The sequence below is a fragment of the Sorex araneus genome, chromosome 4 (genome assembly GCF_027595985.1).
Source record: "Sorex araneus isolate mSorAra2 chromosome 4, mSorAra2.pri, whole genome shotgun sequence".
NCBI lineage: Eukaryota > Metazoa > Chordata > Mammalia > Eulipotyphla > Soricidae > Sorex > Sorex araneus.
Window position 1 is genome coordinate 175,255,931 of NC_073305.1, and position 26,146 is coordinate 175,282,076.

A 26,146-nucleotide genomic window follows, 5' to 3' on the forward strand; every position below is an offset into this window, starting at 1 on the left:
AACCCGGGTCGGCCACGTGCAAGGCAAACCCCTCCCCACTTTGCTATCGCTCCGACCCCCCGAGTGGGATTCCGAGAGCCAGAGTGTTCTGCACTGCCCCTTTGGAGGGGAGGGTGGTCAGGGTGAGGGAGAGTGGTGTGCAAGCCCCCAGGGCCTGTCTCTGCCCATGGTGCCCAGCACCCTAACCTACAATTAGTGGACACTTCCCCCCCCCCCCCAGCCATGGGAGCTGGACTTCCAGGAGAGAGGTGGCCAGTGACGCCCGTTAATCCATCCTGGGCACAAACATGACTATGGAGAAAGTTGCGGGGTCAAGGCTGGTGGCCCAGTGTGTGCCCGTGGGGGGGCTGCTGACTCGGGGCTGGGTGCTCTCCCCCCAGGAGCACATGCCCACGTTCCTGTTCAATGGCTATGAAGACCTGGACACCTTTAAGCTCCTGGAGGAGGAAGACTTGGACGAGTTAAACATCAGGGACCCAGAGCACAGGGCCGTGCTGCTGACCGCGGTGGAGCTCCTGCAGGAGTATGACAGTAAGTGGCTCGCGGCACGGCAGCCTCGCGCTCCGGTTCTCAGCAGGCCCCTGGGTGTGTGGCATCGGGGTCTCACAGAGCAGCCTGCCAGCATCAGGGAGCTAACAATGGCCTCTCAGGTGACACGGGCACTTTAGCCCCCGAGTCATCTCTTGGCCTCCAGATTTCTTTCTTCACTCTCTCTCTCTCTGTCTCTCTCTCTCTCTCTCTGTCTCTCTCCCTCTCTTTTTCCTCTCTCCCTCTCCCTTCCTTCCTTTCTTTCTTCTTTCCTTCCTTCCCTCCTTCCCTCCCTCCCTCCCTCCCTCCCTCCCTCCTTCCTTCCTTCCTTTCTTCCTTTCCTTCCTTCTTCCCTCCCTTCCTTCCTTCCTTCCTTCCTTCCTTCCTTCCTTCCTTCCTTCCTTCCTTCCTTCCTTCCTTTCTTTCTTCCTTCCTTCCTTCCTTCTTCCCTTCCTTCCTTCCTTCCTTCCTTCCTTCCTTCCTTCCATCCTTCCTTCTTCCTTCCTATCTCCCTTCCTTCTTCCTTCTTCCTTCCTTCCTATCTCCCTTCCTTCTTCCTTCTTCCTTCCTTCCTTCTTTCCTTCCTTCCTTCCTTCCTTCCTTCCTTCCTTCCTTCCTTCCTTCCTTCTTCCCTCCCTCCTTCCCTCCCTTTTTCCTTTCCTTCCTTTCTTCCTTCATTCCCTCCCTCCCTCCCTCCCTCTCTCCTTCCTTCCCCTCCCCTCCCTTTCACTCAGTGGTCCTCAGAGTTTACTCCTGGCTCTGGACTCAGAGTTTGTTCCTAGATGTATACAGGGGACTGTATGTGGTGCCAGGGATCAAACTCAGTCAATGCATGCAAGGTGAGCACCCTACCTGCTTATGCTGTCTCTCCAGTACCTGAAATTGTAGCTTACTTCTTTTTTTTTTGGCTTTGTGGGTCACACCTGGCAATGCTCAGGTGTTACTCCTGGCTCTGTACTCAGGAATTATTCCTGGCGGTGGTCAGGGGACCAGATGGGATGCCGGGGGTCGAACCCAGGTTGGCCACATGCAAGGCAAATGTCCCATCCTCTGTACTATTGCTCCAGTGTCAGGTTGCAGCTTTCTCAAGAAATACAGCCAGTGCCACTTTAGGAACTAAGTTGGGTCACTAGGTTAGCTGGTGACAAGAATGATGGACAGATGAGGAACTGCCCCTTCCCCAGCCACGGCTTACTCAGTCTCAAAGCACACAAGGAACTTTTTTTACAGATTGGGTTAGTTAATGAATAAATGAAACCCACCGGGTTCCATTAAAGAAGGGCAGGTCCGAGTGTGTATGTGGAGCAAAGTGTTCGTGGTGCAAAATCCCAGCCAAAATCTTGGCTTGTTTGGCCACCCCCTGGAACAGAATCTAGCGAGCTCACAGGATCCAGACTAAGCAGTCTGTTGAAATGCACTCTAGTGTGTTTTCCTCAGCCCGAGCTTGCTCTTTATTCCTCCCTCTGACATCAAAACTATTCCTGAAATGATTCATCGCGTCACCAGGAACCTTTCCAGTTGCTGAATTCAAATGCGTTTTCTTCCTCTCTGCTCTGCTTCGTGGAATCTCGCTAACAAATGGCATTTCTATTGCTTAAAAGACACACCGAAACCATGGGTAATGGTGGGAAAATAATTGTATGTTGCCGAAATGGATCAGGCCCAAGAGATGTGGAAGCAGATACATCGGTCCAGATAAATCCCCTTCTTCTTATTGGGTCCTCCCTCGAAATTAGCTGAGGACACGGGGGACCATTCACCCCCCCGCCCCAGTTGATGCCCGAGCGCTCCATAAACACGCTGCCTGGGGGGATATGAGGAGCAAATTGTGTCCGTGGTTCCTGTCGCATTCTCACCGGGGGTCTTTGGTATTCGGGGACACTGGGGAGTGTGGGGCCAGGCTGTGTGGAAGGATCCTGGCACCATGCCGGGTCTAGCTGGCCGGCTGTATTAGGAACAATTAATAGGAAATCATCTCATCTCCTGGACCGCATCTGCTCGTAAAATAGCTCATTTGCTCCTCCTCAGCCGCCGCCGAGAGCAGCTGGTCTCTCTGTCCCAGACACTCCCTTGCCTCTTGCATGCAAGGAGCCAGGCTCAGTCCTGAGAAGGAGGCGGGATTCCAGCGGAATCAACTTCCTCATGCATTGGCCCAGCCTCACTGTCCCCTGGGATCCGAGGTTGGCACCTGGGGATTTTATTTTGGAGTCTTTTTGCCCATGAGGATGCCACCTTGGAAGTCTCGGAGGGATTTTGGCTCCCTAGGACATGCCCTTTGTCCTCTTTGCTGGGCCGCGCTTTGTCACCTCCCTATATGTCACCTGAGGTACGATCAGTTTTAGAGCAGAGACTTGAAGAGCTCAGGAGAGCTCAATAGTCTGACTGCAAGGTTATGTGAGATTAGAGTAAGTAGGGGTCAATATTCTGCATTTAAGATATGACTCAAGGGGCTGGAGCGATAGCACAGCGGGTAGGGCGTTTGCCTTGCACGCGGCCAACCTGGGCTCAATTCCCAACATCCCACATGGTCCCCTGAGCATCACCAGGTGTGACCGAAAATGCAAAAAGAAAAAGAAAAAGAAATGACTCAAGCAGCTGCTATCTTAGAAGAACGCAGTTGAGTCTCAGCAAAGTAAATTTCTGCCAGCAGACAAAGCTCTGCGGGGTCTTAGAGCTCTTGCGAGAGTTTGCTTGCAGAACCCGTGAGAACTTGCTGCAGGGTTACTCGGTGCTGAGACCTGTGCGTCCATACCCAGGAGAGCCAGCCGGGAGCCGGACTCTGTGTGCAAAGGGCTCTTAGTTACCCAGCCACAGTCCCTCACCTGGTCCTGACGCGACTGTCCTTGGTCTGCCAATTGAAAAGTTGTTATTTTTATGATTTTCAGGGTTTTTGGGACCTGAAGCGACAGTACAGTGGCTACGGCGTTTGTCTTGCATGTGTCCAATCTGGGTTCAATACTCAGCATTCCAAATGGTCCCTCGAGCACCACCAGGAGTAATCCCTGAGCATAGCTTGGTGTGACCCAAAAAGATCATCATCATCATCATAAATATTTTTTAAATTTAATTTTAAGTTTTTGTCTTTTGGGGGCTATACCCCGAACTACTCAAAGCTCCTGGCTCTGTGCTCAGGGACCATGTGTTGAAGGGGATAGAACTTTTATCGGCCACGTGCAAGACAAACACTTTTAATGCCTGTACTGCCTCTCCAGTGTCTAAAAAGCTCTATAACGAAATCATTCTTTTAAGGCTTTTTCATCATCTCCTCCTCCTCCTCCTATTTCACCAAGAAATCTCCTGGTTTGGATTCCCCCCAAAACCCCCAATTCCTTGTCCTTTGTGCCAAAGCAGTCATGTCAGTAAGTGTAGAGCGAGGGTAGGCCTTGAACCTGCAGCGCAGCATAAACTTTCCTTCTCCTCCTTTCCCCTAACTACCTACTTGGGAAGCTTCAGCTTTGCATTTTAGGCCAAACGTTATTGTGCCCAAGTTTTAGATCCCCAGTTGCAGAGAGACCCAAGTCCACACACGATGATGCAAAAGCAAAGGAACTCTATTGCCAGCCCGAGCCAGCGCTAGCCCGAGCTAGGGTCCAAGTCTCATCCGACACAGTGGAGTCTTGACAAGGACCCCGACTCCAAATCACAAGCGATTTATATAGGGCTCAGAGTTAAGGAGCAATTTATATGCTGGTCTGTTTTTAGCATTGGCCCTATTACAATGGTGGTCAGCATAATAGTTATAGTTAATAACAGTATAACTAACCACTGTTAGTAATAGTTTCTAAGGAGGGTGCAGTGACCCCTCATGACCAGCCGGACCCAACTGCCCAATTCCTTACCTAGGCACATTACTTAACTGGGAGTTTACCAGAAACTGCAGTTCCTGCTTTGGGGAAACAGAAACTGAGGCTGTTAGCTGCAGCTTGTCCTGGCCTCAGTTTCACCTTCACAACTTGAGAGTGAGGTTCTTGCTTCCAAAGTGGCTGTCAGCCTTGACATGTGTCCCATGGCTTGGCAGACTGAGGTCGTCTTCAGGCTTCGGAGAATGCCTCTGCTCCTCTAAATGCCCTGTTTCTGGTGACACAGACTGCCTTTCCCTTCCATTTCTGTCAGATCCCCATCGGTCAGCACTTTGGAGTCTGTTTCGGCCCCCGAGGAGCCCGGTGCTGTCTGGCCAAGGCCGGGTGACACGGGTTCCTCTTCCTGGCTTGTAACTGAGAGCTCAAAGCCCTCATTTTAGAAGTCTCGCTTTCCTAAATAACAGGCTAGGGGAGCACCAAGGCCAAATCCACAGATTTCTTCCACTCCATGAGCCATCACTCTAGAATGTTCCACTTCGTATGAGGGAGTGTGGGGAAGGGGAGGGTTTGACCTCAGGTTCCCAATTAGTTTATTTTTTCATTCAGCCCTTTAAAACTTTGCCCTCCTTATTTTGGGGTGCTGCTGTTGAGGACCCCTTCTACTGAGATTTCGGTTGTGAAATAGCCCCTGGGCGTGTGGAGTGGAGCCTAAGGAATGGCCAACAGACACCGTTCTCTGTCATCCTGCAAAGCGACTTGAGAAAAAGCATCATTTCTGCCTTATGGGTTTCCTTTTCCTTTGTGTGGGAGTGGCCATCAAGGAAAGAGAAAGGAACTGGAACCTGGGTCCCCTTTGTACGACCGTAATAATACAAAAATGGCTGTCCAGGGAGCCTTGGTCCTCTGGGGGTCAGGGTTCTCCTTCCAGAACCTGTGGCGAAGGCCCGCACCATTCCTGATGTCTTGGCACAGAAATGCCTGCTGGCTTCTCTGTACAAGGGGAATGAGAACACGCACATTTGTCTTTCACTCGTGCACGGCCAAAGTAGTCAGTACTCGGTGTCCCACCCAGAGGGTGTCCCGAGCACTCCAGCTTCGCTCTTGGAAGTCAGGGTCTCGGAGAGCTGACCGAGGCTAAAGGAGGAGCCAGAAGCAAAGACCATCATGTCAGACAGCTCAAAGCCAAACACAAGTTGGCAGGCAGGGGGTGTAGGCCCGGGAGCAGAGCAGCCGCCTGCTTTGTGTGAGCCCTGGGCTCCCTACCCGGTACTGTGTGGCCCCCTGAGCACTTGCACCCCACCCTTGGCACACACACGCTCCACACTGGCTCAAATGCAGTGTGTCCTTTGGTCAGCCCCACTCTGCTGAGAGAGTAGGAGGGCCAGCAATGCCGCCAAGGGCTCCCCGTGCTCCTCTGTTTCACTTGCCACTTCTCGCTCCCTGCTATAGAAGCTGAGCTGCTTGGAGCACAGATCTCGCAGTGCTCTAAGGAGCAGGGGACCTAATACCTCCCTCACGAAAGGGAATGCTTAGCCCCTCTGCTCCTCTGCTGTGTCATCCCTCAAGGGACCTCGCTGTCCTTGCCCCATTGTTCACGACGCTCTGACTGGCTCTTAGACTAAAGTCATCCTCTGTGTAACCTAAAGGGTATTAAAATCCTCTCTCTGCTGCTGTCTCTGCCTGTCTGTCTGTCCGTGTGTCTCCCCTCCCTCAAAACTTATATTTTGGGGGGGTATTTTTTTGTTTAGGGGCCACACCCAGTTATGTGCAGGGCTTGGGGGAACCATATGTGATGCTGGGAATTGAACCCAGCTTGGCCACGTGCAAGGCAAGTGCCCAGCCTGCTGTACTATGAATCTGGGCCCTACCAAATTCATCCTGTTTATGAAAAGGCAAATTATCCTAATCTCATGTAGTTTTTTTTTCTTCCTTTGTTTTTTTCCCAAATTTTATTTTATTAAAGTACCATGAATTACAAAGTTATTCCTAATTGGGTTTGGGGCATGTAGTGTTCCATCACGGTCCCCCCCACCAGTATTTCCTGGTTCCCTCGCCTACCCCCCTCCGCAGCCCCAGCCTGTCATTTTGACAGGCACCTTTTAACTTTGGCTGGTAAGGTTTGGTCTTGTGACTTCAGCATTGGTAACTCTGTAGTTCCGATATTTAGTTCTGCCGTTCCTTAACAACCACCGATGCACCTGAATCCCCTTGACCCCTGCTCCATTGCTTTTCACCTCTCTCTTCTCCCCTTCCCCGTCACTCTATTTCTTTCCTTCTCCCTGTACTCTGGGGCCAAGGGTGATCTTAACTTGTGAGTCATCAACCCATTTTCTGTCATCCCGGGCTGACGATTGTACGCTGAGGCATGGGAGTGCATGCCCCTGGTTTGGGTGGACCTGAGCCCTCAGCTTTTATTCCCCTGCTGACTCTATGCTCCGTTCCTCCTGCCCGCCAGGTAACAGCGACCAGTCTGGGTCCCAGGAGAAGCTGCTTGTTGACAGCCAGGGCCTGCGGGGCTGCTCGCCGAGGGACTCGGGATGCTATGAAAGCAGCGAGAACCTGGAGAACGGTAATGTCCACCTGGCCCGGCTCACTACCAGCCCCCGTGCTTTGGCTAATGACCCTCGTCTTCCTGAGTGAACCTGGACACTGGCCCCGGGAAGGGGACTTTCCAGGATGTGGTGCTGAATTAAGGACCTTTTGAGGGGGTCATCATCTCCAGGGGTCTTAGGCTATAGGTGTTTGCGGGGAGTGAGTCCCTTGTGATCTCATCAGTTCTTACTCTGCCCTATTTGAATGAATGAATCCTTGACTTCTTCAGAGCAAGGAGATTGTGAACGGGTTCAGCTGAAGACCTTGCTCAGTTTGCTTCATAGCTTCAAAATTCTTTTTTTTTTTTTTTTTTGGCCAGACCCAGTGATGCTTAGGGGTTACTCCTGGCTCTGCACTCAGGAATTACTCCTGGCAGTGCTGAGGGGCCATATGGGATGCCGAGGATCGAACCTGGGTCAGCTGCATGCAAGGCAGATGCCTGACCCACTCTATATCCCCCCACCCCTGCTTCATATCTTTTAAATCCCTTTCTTCTATAATGCAATATGAGCTTCTCGTTACAGATTTTTAGGAAATTAGGGAAAGGGGTAAATATTAAATAATAAGCACCAGCACTTATTATTAGACAGGAAGACAAGAATAAATCCCGGGCATTTAGTAAACATGGTGGCAGTAGGGCTCAGTGTTTCTATCTGCAGTCCCTAAAGATCACTCAAGCCCTACTGTGCTTTTTGTTTTTTTGTTTTTGTTCGGGGCCACACCCAGCAGTGCTCAGAGGTTACTCCTAGCTCTGCACACATGAATCACTCTTGGTGGACTCCGACGGCTATATGGGAGCCGGGAATCAAACCAGGGTGCACTGCATATAAGACATGCAAGGCAAGCATGCCTGTTTGTTTAAGCAAGTAATGCTTATTTTCTAGAAAACCTTAATACTTACACAGATGGAACAATAACTGCGGTCCTGGTTTCCTCTAGATCACTGGTGGGATCCTTTTGCTGTCAAGGGATTTGGCTTCTTGTTTCATCATTTGCAGGCCATGCGATCCAGGACAGTCTAAGAAGCATCCTTGTTTGTCCCTTTATGGTCCAGGGTCAGGCCGCGTGGTACAGGGCCTTACACAACCCAGAGGCTGGCCAGTCTCCCCCGTGCTTCAAGTCTTTTCCTCACCTGGCACCACCCAAGCTTCTAATAGACTCTGAGTTATAGTAGATGGTACTTTAGGCCTTATTTTCCATAAGCATGTTCATGCCTGTATTCCAACCACTTAATGTCCTTATGTAATAGCCATTAGTATCTGGGCTTTATTGAGCTTTTTTTTTTTTTTTTTTGGTCCACACTCAGCAGTGCTCAGGGCTTATTCCTGGCTCTGCACTCAGGGATTCACTTTCACTCCTGGCAGTGCTCAGGGGACCACATGGGATGATAGGGGGTCAAACCCGGGTCCGTGTGCAAGGCAAGTACCCTACTCACTGTACTGTCACTCCGACTCTTTACTGGGCTTTAAGGGAGAAAAAATTTGCTTTGTATTTGTTGTAAGGAATTTCTTCAAATATCGTGATCAACACACATGCGCATGGGCTGAAGAGCTAGTAAGAGCCAACGCAGGTAAAGCTGTATGTGGCTTTGCATCTGGCCAACCAGGGTTCGGTCACCTTACTTTATATGGTCCTCCAAGCCCGTCTAAGCCCTCAGTAAACTTGGCTGTAAGTCAAAACTAAAATAACTATCATCCCCCCCCCATACACACACATGCACATACATGATAAAATATGCAGATAAAATTATCTCACAAACTTAAGACAAATGATTGGTACTCATCCACACATAATTCTTAGGCTATAGGAAAGAGCATTCGATTTCCTTAATTAATAGGAATGTCTTTTTCTGGAATGCCCTTTTCCTGGAAGTTCTACTGATTTTCAGCCTCGCTCTCAGATTGCATGAATGGAGTTGGGATGAGGTGGTCATTGAGTTCATTCCAATAAGTTGACATAGCCAACTATTATAATAATGAGGTGGTAACCCAGGCAGGGCTATTGCCCAGTGTTTTTGAGGTCATTTGGCTATACCTAAGGAATTTAGCCAAGATTCAGGGATTCAAAGCTCATGAGAGACTGAATATGAAGCCAAACAGGGAGCTTGAGGAAAAGAATAAACCCGCTGATCAAGCCTTTGGGTTTGATTATGTCATGGTCAGTTCCCGCCATATTTTCCTTGTGGCTTTTGATAGTCCCAGCACCACCTTCACTGTCACCCCCGAGAGGCAGCTGCTGGGGTACTGCTAGAAGAATGGAGGGACAGGCCACGTCCAATGATTATAACCACATTCAGTGGAAATAACTACATTGAACATTTCGCCCATCTCAACCCAAAGGGCAAGGAAATAGACATCACAATCCAGAGAAGCCCCTCGATCCCTTTATTGTGAGACTCAAGAAGATTCCAGATGGGGGCTGGAGCAATAGCACAGCAGGGAAGGTGTTTGCCTTGCATTCGGCCAACCTGGCTTCGATTCTCAGCATCCCACATGGTCCCCTGAGCACTGCCAGGAGTAATTCCTGAGTGCAGAGCCAGGAGTAACCCCTGTGCACCGCCGGGTGAGACCCAAAAAGCAAAAAAAAAAAAGAAAAGAAGATTCCAGGGCCTGGGGTTTCATTCCTCTATCTCCCACTGCAGTTGTTGGAGCATTTTGAACATCTCAGAGAACAGGATGCAAAACCAGCAGGGTCATTATGAGCTTTGTCCCACTCCCGGTCTCCCTTCCCTGCACAGGGAGAAGGCAGCCCAGCGTATTCAGACATGCCTCTGCTTCCTGCTCAGAAGCATGGGGGGGTTGGGGGGGGGGAAGGAGGCAGTAATAAAGCCACTTCTTCCTCACGAGATCTGTGCATTGAGGAGCCTGCAGTAGGAAAACAGCCAAATTCAATGTACATTGAGCTGACAAAATCAACATGACGTGGACTGTCACAGCTTTGTTGGGGGCAGGGGGTAGGCAGCTTTGAATCAAGGTATGTGATGAAATTGTGGAAGTGCTCATTGGAGTTTGTGAAGCAAAATCTCGGGATGGCAGATGAGTTGGGAGAGCCCCTGTGTCCACAGATAGCGGGGGCCTCCCTTCTGCTTTAGTGTGCAGGATTAGGGCTGCAGAGCGGGCCCCCAAGCTCTCCCCACCGTCTCATGGCTGAAAGTCATTGCCAAGGCTGCATTTTGCTGTTGGCTGGGACCAACACTACATATGATGAAATCCCCTTCAACCAGAGGTTTGCTGAGACAGGTGCACATGGAAGGCATGCAGTAAACAGATTTGGGAACATCAATCTTAGTAATTGATCAAGTATCAATTTTAGTAAAGCAGCATAAAATATATAATGAAGGTATGAAATGACCAGAAATCCACAGTTCAGAAAAGTTGAAAGCATTCTAAAATGTTTATCATTTATTTTATTGTAGCACTGTAGCACTGTCATCCCATTGTTCATCAATTTGCTTGAGCAGGCACCAGTAACGTCTGCATTTTAGACTTGTGAGACTTGTTGTTACTGTTTCTGGCATATCAAATATGCCATGGATAGCTTGCTAGGCTCTGCCGTGAGGGCGGGATACTTGGGGGCAGGGGGTAGGCAGCTTTGCTGAGCTCCCCAAGGGGGTCAGAGGAATCGAACCTGGGTTGGCTGCATACAAGGCAAATGCCCTACCCACTGTGCTATTGCTCCAGTCCATTTATTTTATTATTATTATTTTATTATTATTATTATTTTGGGAGGAGCCACATCCAGTTGTGCTTGGAGCTTACTCTTGGCTCTGGACTCAGAGATCATTCCTGCCAGCATTTGGGGGACCATTTGGGGTACCTGGGATCAGACTCGGGTCAGCCTTGTGTCATGCAAGTTCCCTCCCTACTGTACCATCTCACCAGCCCCCAAACAGAAAGCATTTTAAAGCAAGATGATTTGGGGGCTGGAGCAATAGCACAGCGGGTAGGGCATTTGCCTTGCACGCGGCCGACCCGGGTTTGATTCCCAGCATCCCATATGGTCCCCTGAGCACCGCCAGGAGTGATTCCTGAGTGCAGAGCCAGGAGTAACCCCTGTGCATCTCCAGGTGTGACCCAAAAAGCAAAAAAAAAAAAAAAAGCAAGATGATTTCAAGGTGAAGTTCATGTGAAAAACATAACAGAAAAACCATCTTTGGCGCTTTGCCTTCTCAATCGTTAGGAATGCGGTACACACCCTCGCCCACTGCCCACCTTTCTTTATTCCAACATGAAATCAAAGGACAGGGTTTTGATGCTCCCCAGGCACACGCATCTGCCTGATGTCCACCTCCCTCACTGTTCAGTGAATGAATCCTTGGCTCAAGTACCTGTGGCTCTAAGACCTAAACCCTGTGTCTCCAACGACCTTTCCTTCTTGGTGGATAAAAGCCAGCCTTGGAGTGCTCGGGACTGTTGGCTGCTGCAGAGAAACATTTTCCCCAGGTCACGGGAGCTAAAGGACCTTCCATGCCCGGGCTGCATGTAGCAGTCACACCAGCAGAGGATGGTGTGACAGCTGTGCCTCTTGTGCCTTGTTCCTGCCTGAATGTTAAGAGCATGAATCGGAAATTGCACACAGCTCGCTCTCTGGAAAGTGAGCTGAGGGAGTCTTACGTGAAATGGGGTCAGGCATACTCAGCACTGTGGGTGGCCGTGCGGTTCTGCAAAGCCCCCCTCCATGGCAAGACTAGAACTCCTCTTAAGGGTCCCTCTTAGTCTCTCGAATACTTGAAGACCGCTCTGACACCTACCCAGGACGGGTCGTCTGAGCTGCCCTCAATATTCAGTGGAGTGGCCCAGGTGTTCGAGTATTTACCAAGTACCTTTTAACCGCGGGTTGCAATTCCTTCGTGGGGTGTAAAACCGATTCAGAAAGAGCCATTTTATAAGATCTGACAAGATCAGGATGCATTCCCGATGATGACTGTTGTGGGTAAGCGTCGTTTCAGCTCTGAAGGCTCCCTGCACAGGAGCAGTGCCGGGGTGCACTTCCAGCTTCACAGTTGCGAGGCAGGTGCTTCTTTTTTTAAATATATTTTCCTTTCTTTCCTTTTTTTCCTTTTTGTTGAATCACTGTGAGATAGACCCGTACAAAGCTGTTCATGTTTGGGTTTCAGTCACAGTGCTCCAACACCCATCCCTCCACCAGTGTACATTTCCCAATGCCAGTGTCCCCAGGTTCCCTCCCATCAGCCCCACCCCTGCCCCCTGCCTGCCTCTATAGCAGGCAACTCTCTCTCTCCCTCTTCCCCCCCTCCTCTCCGGCTCCCCCTCCCTCTTCACCCCTCCCTCCCACTCTTCTTTTGGGCATTGTGGTTTGCAATACAGATACCGAAAGGTTATCATGTATATCCATCCCTTTACCTACTTTTATTCTTTTTTTTTTTTTTTTTTTTTTTTGCTTTTTACTTTTTTGGGTCACACCTGGCGATGCACAGGAGTTACTCCTGGCTCTGCACTCAGGAATCACTCCTGGCGGTGCTCAGGGGACCATATGGGATACTGAGAACCGAATTTGGGTTGGCCGCATGCAAGGCAAACGCCCTACCCGCTGTGCTATCACTCCAGCCCCCTTTACCTACTTTTAACACTCAGTTCTTGTCTGGGGTGATCATTTCCAACTATTCTTGTCACTGTGTTCCCTTCTCTATCTTACCTACCCCGCACACACCTGTGGTAGTTCCCAGTCACTGACCCATCCTTAGCACAAGGCAGGCTCTACCACTGATCTCAGGCCCCTGACTTCTGTGTCTGATCAAAAGGGCAGAGTCCGTTCTTACCCATCTGTCTGTCCTTGTGTTTGGAATTGATGTGGTGCATTTAATATAGCCGGTTTGAACAGGATGAACTGGCAGGAAGCTAATCGTATAGGAATCAGTTTTTCTCTGCCGCTAACAGCAAACCCTCATCACCCACTCTCTTCCCCTCCCGTCAAATCAGCCGCTCACCCCACTTCCACGCTATTCTATTCAAAAGATAAGATAGTTGCATGGGGAGATGTCAGAATTCTACATGAAGATCCTTAATAAAAATGTTTGCCAAAGGGTATCCAGGGAAGAGGCTCGATGGGAGAGCACCTTCCTGGGGAGACGGGGACTTGTGTCTCCAGACAGCCAGTGGTATTCCAAGCCCACAAGCCAAGTGTGGGACCCTGACCACTAAGTGTGCTCAAGCCTCAAAACAAGGATGAGCAATTGAGACTTTGCAGCAAGAAGAGGAAGGGAAGGGAACATGTTTGCTGGAACAAGAGACCAGGAAAGTCTTCGGTTACAAGATTGTGGCTTTTGAGTCCTGAGAATCCCTTGTCTTTGCACTTTCCCAGCCCAGTGTGGGTTTGGGGGGTTTTCTCTTGATGATAGTAATGGAATAATGTTATTCCTCTGTCTTATCATCTTGGGGTTCCCCTCAGATATCTCAGCTCCCTGTCAAAGCACTTACCAAACGTCTTACTACCCAAAACTGTGACAAAGGGGACAGTCTGCTATGTGTGTGCTTGTATAAGAGAACTGATCAGGCTCAGCTTTCCAGCCTCTGATTATATATATTCTGTTCACACTGAGGCTTCGCAAGCCATGGTTAGTCGATTAATATCCATATATAAAGGCATCCTCCATTTATAAAACTTCAAGTCATCAGATTCAGCTTACCCACTGATCTTGGGTGGCATTCGTTAAATAAGTAACTGATGTCCTGTTCAAAGATCAGTCTAACCCTTTATTGCAAGCCAGGCAGTCGCTTCCCTGGGACCCAGAACCACTGAGCAGGGGTCTAGATGGGACCAAGATGGGGTCGAGACCCTGGGAGCTAGAACCTAGCTGTGATGTTTTCAGAGATGCTTAGTGAACGAATGGTCTCTTGGCCTCGCCCGCCCCAGCTGCTTTGCTTGTTGTTACAAGGTTGGCTGGTTGCCTTGCATTTCCTTCCCCCACGGACACAAACCCCTCAGAAGAGAAAGAGGCTGCAAGGTGTAGTGGGAGCTGCCTGGGGGTGTGACCTTTCAGGGGTACTGCGTGTGGAGCCATGCTCAGGACATTGAGAAGTTGGCCATGTGGATTCTAGAAGGGGCGTGGGTGACCCGGGCTGGGGGATGGGAGGCTGGATTCATCACACTGCCTGGCCCAGCACACAGCCTCCAAACTTCCTTGATTCTGGGCCCAGTGAGGCCATGCGGGGCTTGCCTGGCACGTAGCTGACAGGAATGTAGCATGTTCTATTCCTGGCACTGTGTATTTTACCCCCACACCATCTGGGGTCACTCCTGAGCAGAGAGCCCAGAGTAGTCCTTGAGCATCACTAGTTGTACTCCCTCCCCCCTAAACTTAAAAATGACAAGGATTGGGGGCTGGAGAGATAGCACAGCGGGTAGGGCGTTTGCCTTGCACGCGGCCGACCCGGGTTCAAATCCCAGCATCCCATATGGTCCCCTGAGCACGGCCAGGGGTAATTCCTGAGTGCAGAGCCAGGAGTAACCCCTGTGCATCGCCAGGTGTGACCCAAAAAGCAAAAAAAAAAAAAAAAAAAAAAAAAAATGACAAGGATTGTTTCTAACGTGAAAATGGGGCCCTAAGGGGCTGGAGCGATAGCACAGCAGGTAGGGTGTTTCCCTTGCACGCGGCCAAGCGGAGTTTGATTCCCAGCATCCAATATGGTCCCCGGAGCACTGCCAGGAGTAATTCCTAAGTGCAAAGCCAGGAGTAACCCCTGAGCATTGCCCGGTGTGACCCAAAAAGCAGAGAGAGAGAGAGAGAGAGAGAGAGAGAGAATGGGGCCCTAATAATCCTGGCTCCCCTCCTCGCCCCCCTCCCTATTCTGAACTGTAGTTTTCTGTGTCCTGGGGCACAGAGGAATGAGGGAAGGTTTCTTTAGTGCATGCAGTGACCTTGAGGCACCTGATGTTCTCCCTGTGTGACACCCAGTGCTGCTCAGGGATCACCCCTGGTGGAGCTTGGAGGACCAGATGGGGTGCTCGGGTTGGAACCCAGGTCCCCCTTGTGCAAGGCCACGAGTCCGACCCTCTGTCCCAGCCTTCCAGCCCCTCCCAGGCTTTCATTTCTAGGCATGCAAGCGTGAGCATTTCTCTCGTCCCGCAGGCAAAACTCGGAAGACTGGTCTCCCGTCCGCCAAGTCGTCGGCCGAGGGCAGCCTTCTGAAGCCTTTCGGGAAGGGCCAGCTGGGCACCTACCCAACCCTGCCGCTGGCCAAGCCGGGGGCCGGCACACAGCCCGGAGAGGCGGGCGGCGCCCCCGCGCCCCAGCTCTGCGTGCCCCAGCCCTGCGCGCCGGCCTCGAACCCAAACCGGAGAAGCCTCCCGGTGACCATCATCTGCCGTAGCTGCGAGAGCCTGGACGGCGCCCAGCCCGGGGGGCAGTGGCCGCGCTCCCACTCCCTGGACGCCCTCCAGGGCGAGTCGGAGACCGGCCCGGCCCCGCCTCGCCAGGGCCCGGCGCCCCCCACCCCCAGGGCCCCCGCCGTGCCCCCCAAGTCCAGCCCCTGCCCCCCGCGGGGTGACCCCGCGGCTGACCACGCGCCACCACGGCTACTGACCCAAAGCAAGAGGTCGTCGGAGCCCCAGAAGGCGACGGCGGCTAAGAAACTGGACGGCCCCCCTGCCGCGCCGGCTGTGCCCCCCCACGCCGACGCCCCACCGCCCCCCGCGGCTAAGCCCGCGTTGACAAGGACCTCCCTCGACGGCACCCGAAGAGGGCACGGCCCCGAAGGACCTTGCCAGCCCCTCCCCGGCGGCAGCGACGGGCCCGAGCCCGAGGGCAGGGCCCCCCCGGCCAGGAACCCGGCGCAGCCGCCCCCGGTGCCCGCCAAGAAGAGCCGCGAGCGCCCGGCTCTGGCCAACGGGCTCCCCGCGCCCGACGCGCCCGGCCTGCCCGCCAAGAGGACCCCCGGCGACTGCCCGCGGCCCCCCGGCAGCCCCCCCAGCGCCCGGCCGCCCCCCTGGCTGGCAGAGCTGCCCGAGAGCACCAGCCTGCAGGAGCACGGCGTGAAGCTGGGCCCCGCCGCCGCCAGGAAGGTGCCCTGCGCGCGGCCCGTCCACCTGGAGACGCTCACCGAGGACAAGCTGCGCGCGGAGGGCATCGACCTCACCGAGGAGCCCTACTCCGACAAGGTGCCCGCCGCCCGCCGCCCCGGCCGCTGCCCGAACCCGCCGGCCTCGCCCCGTCTTCCCCTCTCCCTCGCCCTGTCTGGTCTTCCCACTTCCCTCTCCTTCCCTCTTTCCTTCTCTCTTCCCTTCCTTCTTATCTCTTCCCTTCTCTCTTCCCTTCCTCCTTCCCTCTTCCCTTCCTCCTTCTCTCTTCCCTTCCTCTTTCCCTCTTCCCTTCCTCCACTCTTCCTTTCTTGTTTGCTTCTTCCCTTCCTCCCTTCTTCCCCTGCTCTTCTCTTCCCTTCCTCCTTCTCTCTTCCCTTTTTCCTTCTCTCTTCCCTTCTTCCTTCCCTCTTCCCTTCCTCCTTCCCTCTTCCCTTCCTTCACTCTTCCTTTCTTGTTTGCTTCTTCCCTTCCTCCCTTCTTCCCCTGCTCTTCTCTTCCCTTCCTCCTTCTCTCTTCCCTTTTTCCTTCTCTCTTCCCTTCCTCCTTCCCTCTTCCCTTCCTCCTTCCCTCTTCCCTTCCTTCACTCTTCCTTTCCTGTTTGCTTCTTCCCTTCCTCCTTCTTCCCTTCCTCCCCTCTTCCCCTGCTCCTTCTCTCTTCCCTTCCTCCTTCTCTCTTCCCTTCCTCCTTCCCTCTTCTCTTCCTTCCCTCTTCCCTCCCTTCCTCTTCTCTCTCCTTCTCTTCTTCCCCTTCCATCCCCTTCCTTCTCCTCCCCTTCTTTCCCCTCCCCATTCTCTTCTTTCTCCCCCCCCTTCCTTTTCCTGTTCCCTCTTCCTAACTCTCCTCCCCTCTCCCACCTCCTTCCCTTTCATTGTTGCCAGCTGTGCTTAGCAGGGAACCAATCCCCAGTGAAGGAACTGGTTCCTTAACGCGCTGTTTTGCGGGGCTGGGATGGACCTGCATTCCAGTTTCCATGTCTTCGTCCCTGTGTGTGTTTTAGGATGTTAACCGAGCCTCACTTTATATGTCGCTGTATGTAGACTTGCCTTTTTTTTTTAATTTTATTTTGCATAGTAATAACCTGCAGAACTCTCCCTTGGAGGTATTATTAGGACCAAATTAATTAAATGTGACCATCCCTTGAAAGTTGTGGAAACCTCCTCAGAGACTGTATATGGTACAGCTGGGTGAGCAGAGAGGTAGGGATGGGGGGGGGGATTATGAAGAGAAAAAACTTCTTCCTTGTTTGAAAAAAATACATACATGATTTGACTTTGGAGACACGAGAGCAACATCCCTCGGGGTTCCACCTAGAAACACCTCTTGTTCCTCGGGGCCAGGAGTCCGGGGGTACCTGCGAGTAAGACCCTCCGGCCACCCTCTCCCCTTCTCCGTGACAGCCTCTTGGAAGGAGAGTCAAACAAATTCTCCTGGTCACTGCTGAGTGGAGATGGGGGTTTACGTAGGGAAAGGACACCGCTGACCGCTAGAGGGACACAGCACACGGCGTCCCTCCCCCTGCTGCTTAGGGGCTGTCTGCAAAAGTGAGGGCATCAGCAGGAGGATAGCGGGGTATTATGTTTCCAAACGTTTCCCTGGAACTGGCCTCCTGGGCACCATTGGGAGATGAAAGCCGGTCTCTGAGCAGACAGGGGCGTGGCTCGGTGCCCAGCACATGCTTCCTGATCCCTCTTCCTGGAGACCGAGGGTGGACGATAGCTCAGGGGTAGAGCAAGGGGGGTGGGGATTTAGGGTCCGTCCCCAGCAAGCAGCACCACCCCCAAGCCCACCCCCAAACAACATTTCCTCCAACTGTCCAATGCACACTTTGGTGGTTTTTTGGTATATCTTTTTTGTTTGATTTGGGGGCCACTCCCAACTCTTCTCAGGGGCCACGCTCCTGGCTCTGGCCCCAGTGATCACTCCTGGCAGGGCATGGGCTCTATGGGGTGCTGGGGACCGAACCCAGGTCAGTCTTGTGGAAGGCAAATGCCCTGTCTGCTGTACTACCAACACTCATGTCCCTCGCAGGCCAACGTTATTTATTTATTCGTTTATTTATTTGTTTTGAGGGGATGGGTGACACCCAGCACTGCTCAGGAATTACTCCTGGCTCTGCACTCAGGAATTACTCCTGGCGGTGGTGCAGGCGGGCGTGGGAGAAGGAAGGGGGAACCATATGGGATGCCGGGGATCGAACCCAGGTTGGCCATGTGCAAGGCAACTGCCCTCCCCGCTGTACTATCGCTCTTGCTCCCTCGAAGGCAAGTGTTAGAGGCTATTTTCTAGGAAGTCCCTGTCTAAACCCACCTGTTTGCGATTCTGGAGGAGGAAGCACCTCTCTGCCCCCAGTGATGGCCCCGTTTCTGTTCTCGCCCCCAGCACGGCCGCTGTGGCATCCCCGAAGCCCTGGTGCAGAGATATGCAGAGGACTTGGATCAGCCCGAGAGAGACGTGGCAGCCAACATGGACCAGATCCGGGTGAAGCAGCTCCGCAAGCAGCACCGCATGGCGGTGAGCACGGGCGCCCGGCTGAGTTGGGGTGCATGACGGGGACCCCAGTAGCCACAGAGGGGGCGTCCCATGCTGGAAAGGAGGCCCTGCACTGGGAGCGGGAGGTTGAACTCAACCAGTTCAGTTCAAAAAACAGTGTTAGGGGCCTGAGGGATAGCCCAGTGGGTAGGGCACTTGCCTTGCTTGTGCCTTGCATGTGGCTAAGCCGGGTGCGATCTGGTCCCATAAGCATTGCCAGGTGTGACCCCCCCTGAGCACGGAGCCAGGACTAAGCCCTGAGCACCTCTGGGGTGCCCACTCCCCACCCCACACCCGTTATCCCCACCCTTGTAATTTTAGAAATTTAAACAACAGTAGCAACGTTCTGAGAAGTCCCTCCAGTTATTTCTCTGCACTAAGACTATAGAAAATGGGGGATTTTCCTGTTGTCAGAAGTATTTGTTACAAGATTTTACTTGTACATGTCAGTATGTCACAGGGTGTGTGGGTGAATCTGTTCTAGGTTAGTCCATCACTATTTCTGGAAACATTTCTATTTTAGTTTTTGGGGGTTTTTTGCTTTTTTTTTCGCTTTTTGGGTCACACCTGGCTATACCCAGGGGTTACTCCTGGCTCATGACTCAGAAATTACTCCTGGTGGTGCTCGGGGAACCATATGGGATGCTGGGAATCAAACCCAGGTTGGCCGCATGCAAGGCAAATGCCCTACCCACTGTGCTATCGCTCCAGCCCCTAGGTTTTGTTTTTTTGAGGATTTTTTTTCTCTCTTTTTTCTTTTCCTTTTTTGGGGGGTGGGGGCATTATACCTGGCGATGCTTAGGGGTTACTCCTGGCTCTGTGCCCAAGAATTACTCCTGGCAGTGCTTGGGGGACCATATAGATGTTGGGAATCGAAACTAGGCTGGCCACGTGCGAGGCAAACTCCCTACCCACTGTGGCATCTCTCCGGCCCCTCCAGTTTAGTTTTCCTTTGTTTCGGCTGTGTTTAGGGGCCACATATGGTGATGCTTAGGGGTTATGCCTGGCTCAGGAAATATTCCTGGCAGTACTTGGGGACCGTATGGGATGCCAGGAATGAAGCCCAGTTTAGCCATGTTCCAGGCCAGCTCCCTACCCACTGGAGTATCTCACTGGTCCCCAAACATGATCTTTGATAACATTTTGTGTCCTCTTTGAAGAGTTAAGAGAGGACTATTGGGGGGGTGGGGGAGTTAGGGTCACACCTGGCCGTCTCAGGTCTTATTCCTGGCTCTGCACTCCGAGGTCACTTCTGATGGTGCTTGGGGGGCCCTACGGGATGCCGGGGATTGAACTGGGGTCAGCTACATGCAAGGCCAGTGCCCTCCCCACAGTGCTCTCGCTCCAGCCCAGAGAGGAGGAGACCCTTGATTCGAGTCTTTTCCTTCTCATTTCTGCGAGGTGGGCAGAGTCTTCCACAGTGAGACCCTTTCAGAGCCAACACTGACCCTCTCAGTGTCACCCACCGAAGGGGCCCTCATGTGGCACACGTTGAGGACTCTCTAAAAACGTCCCTTTCGACCCTTCTACACTGCTGGTGGGAATGCCGACTAGTTCAGCCCTTTTGGAAAACAATATGGACGATTCTCAAAAAACTAGAGGTTGGCCTCCCATTTGACCCAGCAATACCACTGCTAGGAATATATCCCAGAGGAGCAAAAAAGTATAGTTGAAATGACATCTGCACTTGTATGTTCATCGCAGCACTGTTTACAATAGCCAGAATCTGGAAAAAACTCGAGTGCCCTAGAACAGATGACTGGTTGAAGAAACTCTGGTACATCTATACAATGGAATACTATGCAGCTGTTAGAAAAAATGAAGTCATGAAGTTTGCATATAAGTGGATCAGCATGGAAAGCATCATGCTAAGTGAAAAGAGTCAGAAAGAGAGAGACAGACATAGAAAGATTGCGCTCATCTGTGGAATATAGAATAATAGACTAGGAGTCTAACATCCAAGAATAGTAGAAATAAGTACTAGGAGGTTGACTCCATGGCTTGGAGGCTGGTCTCTCATTCTGGGCAACTCAGAGAAGGGAACACCAAGTAAAATGTGGTTGGAGGTCATGCGGGGGAGGGGTGACGCGTGCCGAATGTAGACTAGAGACTGAACGCAATGGCCGCTCAACACCTTTATTGCAAACCACAACACCTAATCAGAGAGAGAGAACAAAAGGGAATACCCTGCCATAGTGGCAGTGTGGGGTGGGGGGGAGGGACGCTGGGTTTACTGGTGGTGGAGAATGGGCACTGGTCAAGGGATGGGTTCTCGAACTTTGTATGAGGGAAACATGAGCACAAAAATGTATAAATCTGTAACTGTACCTTCACGGTGATTCACTAATTAAAATTTTTTTTTAAATAAAATAAAATAAAATAAAAATAAAAACGTCCCTTTCCTTCCTCCAGATCCCGAGCGGCGGCCTCACGGAGATCTGCAGGAAGCCGCTGTCCCCAGGCTGCGTCTCGTCCGTGGCCGAGTGGCTGGTGTCCATCGGGCTGCCCATGTACGCCGGCGCGCTCACACAGGCCGGCTTCTGCACGCTGGGCCAAGTGCCTTCTCTGTCCCACTCTTGCCTTCAGGAGGCTGGCATCACAGAGGAGAGGCACATCAGCAAGCTCGTGTCCGCAGCCAGACTCTTCAAACTGCCACCCGGGCCCTAAGGGACCTCCCTGGACCAGAGGCCCCTTGTCACTGTGCTGTCAACTCGGAGGCGAACCCGCCCTCGTGGGACCTTTGCAAATTCCCCAGAAACAGGCACCGGGTGCGGCCAGAGAACGGGAGCCTGCCACGGGACAGATGAGCCTCTCTTCTCCACTACAACCCCCCCCCGCCCCACCCCCCCAGGACAGGGAAGAGGTCCACCCCCCGTCACACATACACAGAGAGAAGACAAGCACTTATTTTTGTTTTAAGAACACAGGATGAACCACGATGCCAAGTTGCCACAAACGTGGTACCCGGCCGCTGTGTGCTGGGTGGGGGCTGGGGGCAAGTGGCAGGGTGGCCCCACCCCTTCTCTGTCACTCCACAGGAGCCCCCCTCCCCCCATCCAGTCCCTCCGTGCACCTTAGCTGGGCCAAAATACCAGACTCGGGGGGATTCTACTCTATTCACCACGCCCATTTGTTCATCAGTAAAACCCGGCTGCATTCGGAAACAAAACAAAAAAAGTCCTGTTCTCCTTTAGACACAAGAGACATTTTAATAATTGCTTTCTTGCAATCAGCTTTTATTTGCCTTAATATGAGCTTTTACGCAGTTAATCTAACTCGTGTTCACTGCCCTCGTGTAACCATAGTCCAGATCTCCAGCTGAAACTGCCGTCTACCCCCGTCTGGGCTGGGGGCCCCCCCACAACATGGGCTTTTCTCTTTCTCACTCTAACCAGGCTGATTTTTGTAAGTTGTTGTTGTTGTTGTTGTTTTTCCTTTTTAACAGGCACAATTTTCCTGTTGGCTTTTGGTTTTGAAACTTAACTACAAAGCCAGGAGAAGCTCTCAGAAATTCACAAAGAAATGTGTATGTGTATGTGTGTGCCTATGTGGTGTGTGTGTGTGTGGGGGGGGGGTGGAGAGAGAGAGAGAGAGAGAGAGAGAGAGAGAACTATTTCTCCTTTTGCCCAGTTGAGCATTGGTTCCATATTGGTCACAAGCTGTGTCAAATTGGCCATGACCATAGTGAAATGCAGTCACAGCTAACAGATCACCTTTGCAAAAAAAGTTCTTATGAGGATAAATATTTTTTCAGAAGCGAGAGTCATTAATGGAAGGTCTGTTTTTTTTTTGGTTCTGTTTTATGATTAAGACCACCGCTACCCTTCATTTATTTGGGTAATTCTTTTAATTCAAATAGAGGGTCACTGGAGCCAAACCAACCACCTTAGCATTTCAGGAATGGCCTATTTTCTATTCACTTGTTTTCCAGCTGATGTCAGCCTCGGCTGTTCTCTTTTTCATTCATGTCCGACCTTTCTAGTATGTCAGCATTGGGATCACTATGTCATGGAAGGTTTCCATTGCTTATGAACTGATCCTCTCTTCGCTTCCGTATGTGAATCCCAGGCTCGGAGAGCAGTCTTTCCCAGCAGGAACTCTCGGACCCCAAAGCCTGGATGAAAAAGTTCCCAAAGTATTCATCTCCTTATAAAAACCGGTCATTTCCCTCAGGGAAGAGAGAGCGAGGTCACTCATGACAAAGCCATCTTGAGCCTTTGTTTCTGCAGAAAAGGACAATCTCAGGTGATGTGGGGCTCACGCATGGACCTGCATTTTCTAAAGGAGATGTTTCTTCCATGAGCTTCGATTTCTTCAAGATGCTCCATGGAGAGGGGGTACAAATGCCAGACACCAAAACTGCCAAATTCCTATTGAGCCCCAACTCATAGCTAACATGTCTTATGCAGGGCCATGCGTGACCTTCCCCGGAATGGGACCCATTTGTAAAGTATTGACCTGACTGCTGAATATTTTCAGGACCAGGGGGGTCGGGTGCTGTAAACGGGTCTCCTCATCCTGACCCAAGTCTCCTTCTCCAGACTCGACCTTCAGGGGATCATGCCCCAGGTGGGAGCTGAGCGCACAGCCCCCTGGGAAATATGCACTAGGTTAAAAAGGGGTTGGGGAGAGCGTATGCCAATCTCCAAGGGTTAGTTCATTTTCTGTGGAAGGTTTTCGCAGAAGGAGTAAAAGTGGCAAGAGAAAGGAGAACTTGGTGCATCTGAGGCTTTGAAAATGCCAGTGTGTCTGTGTTACCTTTTGGAATTCATCGTTTCTGCCGCGAAAAAGCAAATTCAGGAGTCCGTTTTCGTCGTAAGATTTTTAGATGCTGAGACGTTCAAAGTTGATTTTATTGTGCTTCTTGTTTTAATGTTTAAAAAAATTTTTAGTCGTTGTTGGACTATCTTTGCTAGAAAACTGTGTGTGTGTGTGTGTGTGTGTGTGTGAGAGAGAGAGAGAGAGAGAGAGAGAGAGAGAGAGAAAGAGAGGGGGGGGGAGAGAGAGAGAGAGAGCTGACAGGTGGTTTGGGGACACCAGTAGATGTCACAGCGAGTCAGGTGGAAGCTTGGGCAAGGTTCCATTTTCATCAGTCGACCTTTGTACAGAATGTTAAGAAACAGTCTGAAAATGATCTTTGAAAAGCACAAAAGAAATCTGGGAAAGCAGTTTGGCTCAGGTAGCTACACATGGCCTGTGTGTGAGTTGTGACTTTTGAAAGCCGTCTGGAAGGAATTGCCACCCACCCCAGCAACTGTTGACATTCCGCAGAGACAAGAGGCAGATGGATTCTCACGGCCTTGCCTTAGGCGGAGGCCCCTCGTCCTGCCTCAGACCCCTAGCACGGGTGAAATGGGAAACGCTGCGTCTGTCGCAGACCCACTCCTCACGTAGCGGAGTTCGCTTTCGTAACTGCAGCCAAGGACATCGGTGTGGCCAGGCAATGCTGCGTGTGCGTGCTGTTTGATTTTAAGAGGAAAAGGAAAAAAAAGTAGCCCAAGTTATCTTAATTTTTAAATTGATAGAGAAACCAGTTGAGCAAGTTATATAACAACTAACAACATTGCACTTTCTGTATATGAAATCAATATTTAAATAACTTATTTTTCTCCATTGCTGTTCTTAAACATTGTAAGTAGCTGTAATATACCAGTACCAATGTTCTTGCAATTGCTTCGGCCCGAGAAAGCTGTGTATTGTTTTAAAAATTGTAAAAATTACTGTGATGATTCATCTAGCAAAAAAGAAAGGTGGACAAAAGGGTTTTCCTATGTATCAAAACTTGTCTATAATTATGTCATCTATGTACCTAGGGGGGGGAAAAAAAGCAAATAAATTTCTCCAGTTGACTCTGCCTCCTTTTTTTTGTTCCTTGGGTATTCCAGAGAGGAGTAGAGAGGAAGTTAAAGGGGATTTGTATAAAGTGTGATTTAAAACTGAAATAGCAAAAATCATAGTTATATACCCATCAAAACTATTTGACGTGCTTTTAGATTCTCAGCATTTTTCCTCCAAGTACCACATAATCAAGTTGTATAATAACAGAACCTCCAGCTGAAAGAAGATTTTGTTTATTTGTTTGAGGGCCACACCTGGCAATGCTCAGGGATCACTCTTGGCAGGCTTAAAACTGAACCCAGTTTGGCTGTATGCAAGGCCTTACTATCTCTCTTAACCTGATTTATTTATTTATTTATTTATTTGCTTTTTGGGTCACACCTGGCAATGCACAGGGGTTATTCCTGGCTCTGCACTCTGGAATCACCCCTGGTGGTGCTCAGAGGACCATTTGGGTTGCTGGGAACTGAACCCAGGTCGGTCGCGTGCAAGGCAAACACCCTACCCGCTGTACTATTGCTCCAGCCCCACCCTGATTTAGTTTTACTTTAAATTCTCTCAAATTATTTTTAACCTTCGTTAAATTCCTCACATGGGTTTTATTTAAAAAAAAAATGGGCTGGAGCAATAGCACAGCGGGGAGGGCATTTGCCTTGCACGCGGCCAAGCCAGGTTCGATTCCCAGCATCCCATAGGGTCCCCTGAGCACCACCAGGGGTGATTCCTGAGTGCAGAGCCAGGAGTAACCCTTGTGCATCGCCGGGTGTGACCCCCCCCCCAAAAAAAAGAAAAAACCACCATGACTTTTTTTTGTTGGGAGCTGGTGGTGTTCAGAGGACCATATGGGGTGCAGGGGAGCCAACCCAGGTCAGCTGCGTGCAAGGCAAGAGCCCAACCCTCTGAGCTATTGCTCCAGCTCCAAAAATCATTGTCTCACTCCCCACTCTCTTAACCTTTTTTTTTTTTTTCTTTTTCTGGATCACACCCGGCGATGCTCAGAGGTTACTCCTGGCTCTGCACTCAGGAATTACTCCTGGCAGTGCTGGGGGATCCTATGGGATGCTAGGAATCGAACCCGGGTCGACCGCGTGCAAGGCAAATGCCCTACCCCCTGTGCTATCGCTTCAGCCCCTTAATCTATTTTGTAGATTTCACATTGCGTGTGTATGTGCGGGGGGGGGGGGGTGTAATAGGGCATCCGGTCTGAAGTGTCTCCTCTCCTTATTTTAATGGACTAACCATAAATCTCAACTGTTCCTTCTCTCCAGCTAACGCCTAAGATTCAGTGAATTCCAAAACAGATTCCTAAGAACTGACTGATTCTCGGAGCTGATCCCCACCCGTCTCCGGGGGTGTGGGACTCACATACAGATGAAAGTTGCTCAGGGAAAGAGCAGAGACAAGGGCTTTTAGAATCACACAGCTCCTTTGGGGGTTTTAGAAAGACAGCCTTTATTTGGGAGCCACACCTGGGTCTGTGCTCGGGTACAGTGCTCACCTGGCAGTGCTCAGGGAACCATATGTGGAACCAGATTCTAATCAGTGTCAAGACCTGATTAGCCACTTGCTAGACAGTGCCTTAACCATTGGACTATCTTTCTGGCCCAGGAGGATTGTGTGACTTGCCTTCCTTCCCTCCTCCCTCTATTCCTTCCTTCCTTCCTTCCTTCCTTCCTTCCTTCCTTCCTTCCTTCCTTCCTTCCTTCCTTCCTTCCTTCCTTCCTTCCTTTCTTCCTTCTTATTGAATCATTGCGAATGACAAAGTTACAAAAGTATTCATGATTGAGTTTCTTTTTTTTATATATAATTTATTAAATTT

The 26,146-nt window shown here is 51.0% G+C and overlaps 1 protein-coding gene across 5 annotated transcripts in view; it reads left to right on the forward strand.

Annotated features, from left to right (window-relative positions):
* The window catches only part of SASH1 (SAM and SH3 domain containing 1), a 220,481-nt gene extending 196,143 nt beyond the window's left edge, over window positions 1-24,338 (forward strand). For all 5 annotated transcript variants that reach the window (XM_055134915.1, XM_055134917.1, XM_055134918.1 and 2 more), the window contains 5 exons: window positions 381-531; window positions 6,784-6,897; window positions 15,010-16,037; window positions 18,340-18,471; window positions 20,902-24,338. In XM_055134915.1, coding sequence (XP_054990890.1) covers window positions 381-531; window positions 6,784-6,897; window positions 15,010-16,037; window positions 18,340-18,471; window positions 20,902-21,156 — 1,680 coding nt within the window. In that variant the 3' untranslated portion in view covers window positions 21,157-24,338. The remainder of the gene's footprint in view (window positions 1-380; window positions 532-6,783; window positions 6,898-15,009; window positions 16,038-18,339; window positions 18,472-20,901) is intronic.
* The last annotated feature ends 1,808 nt before the right edge of the window (window positions 24,339-26,146 follow it).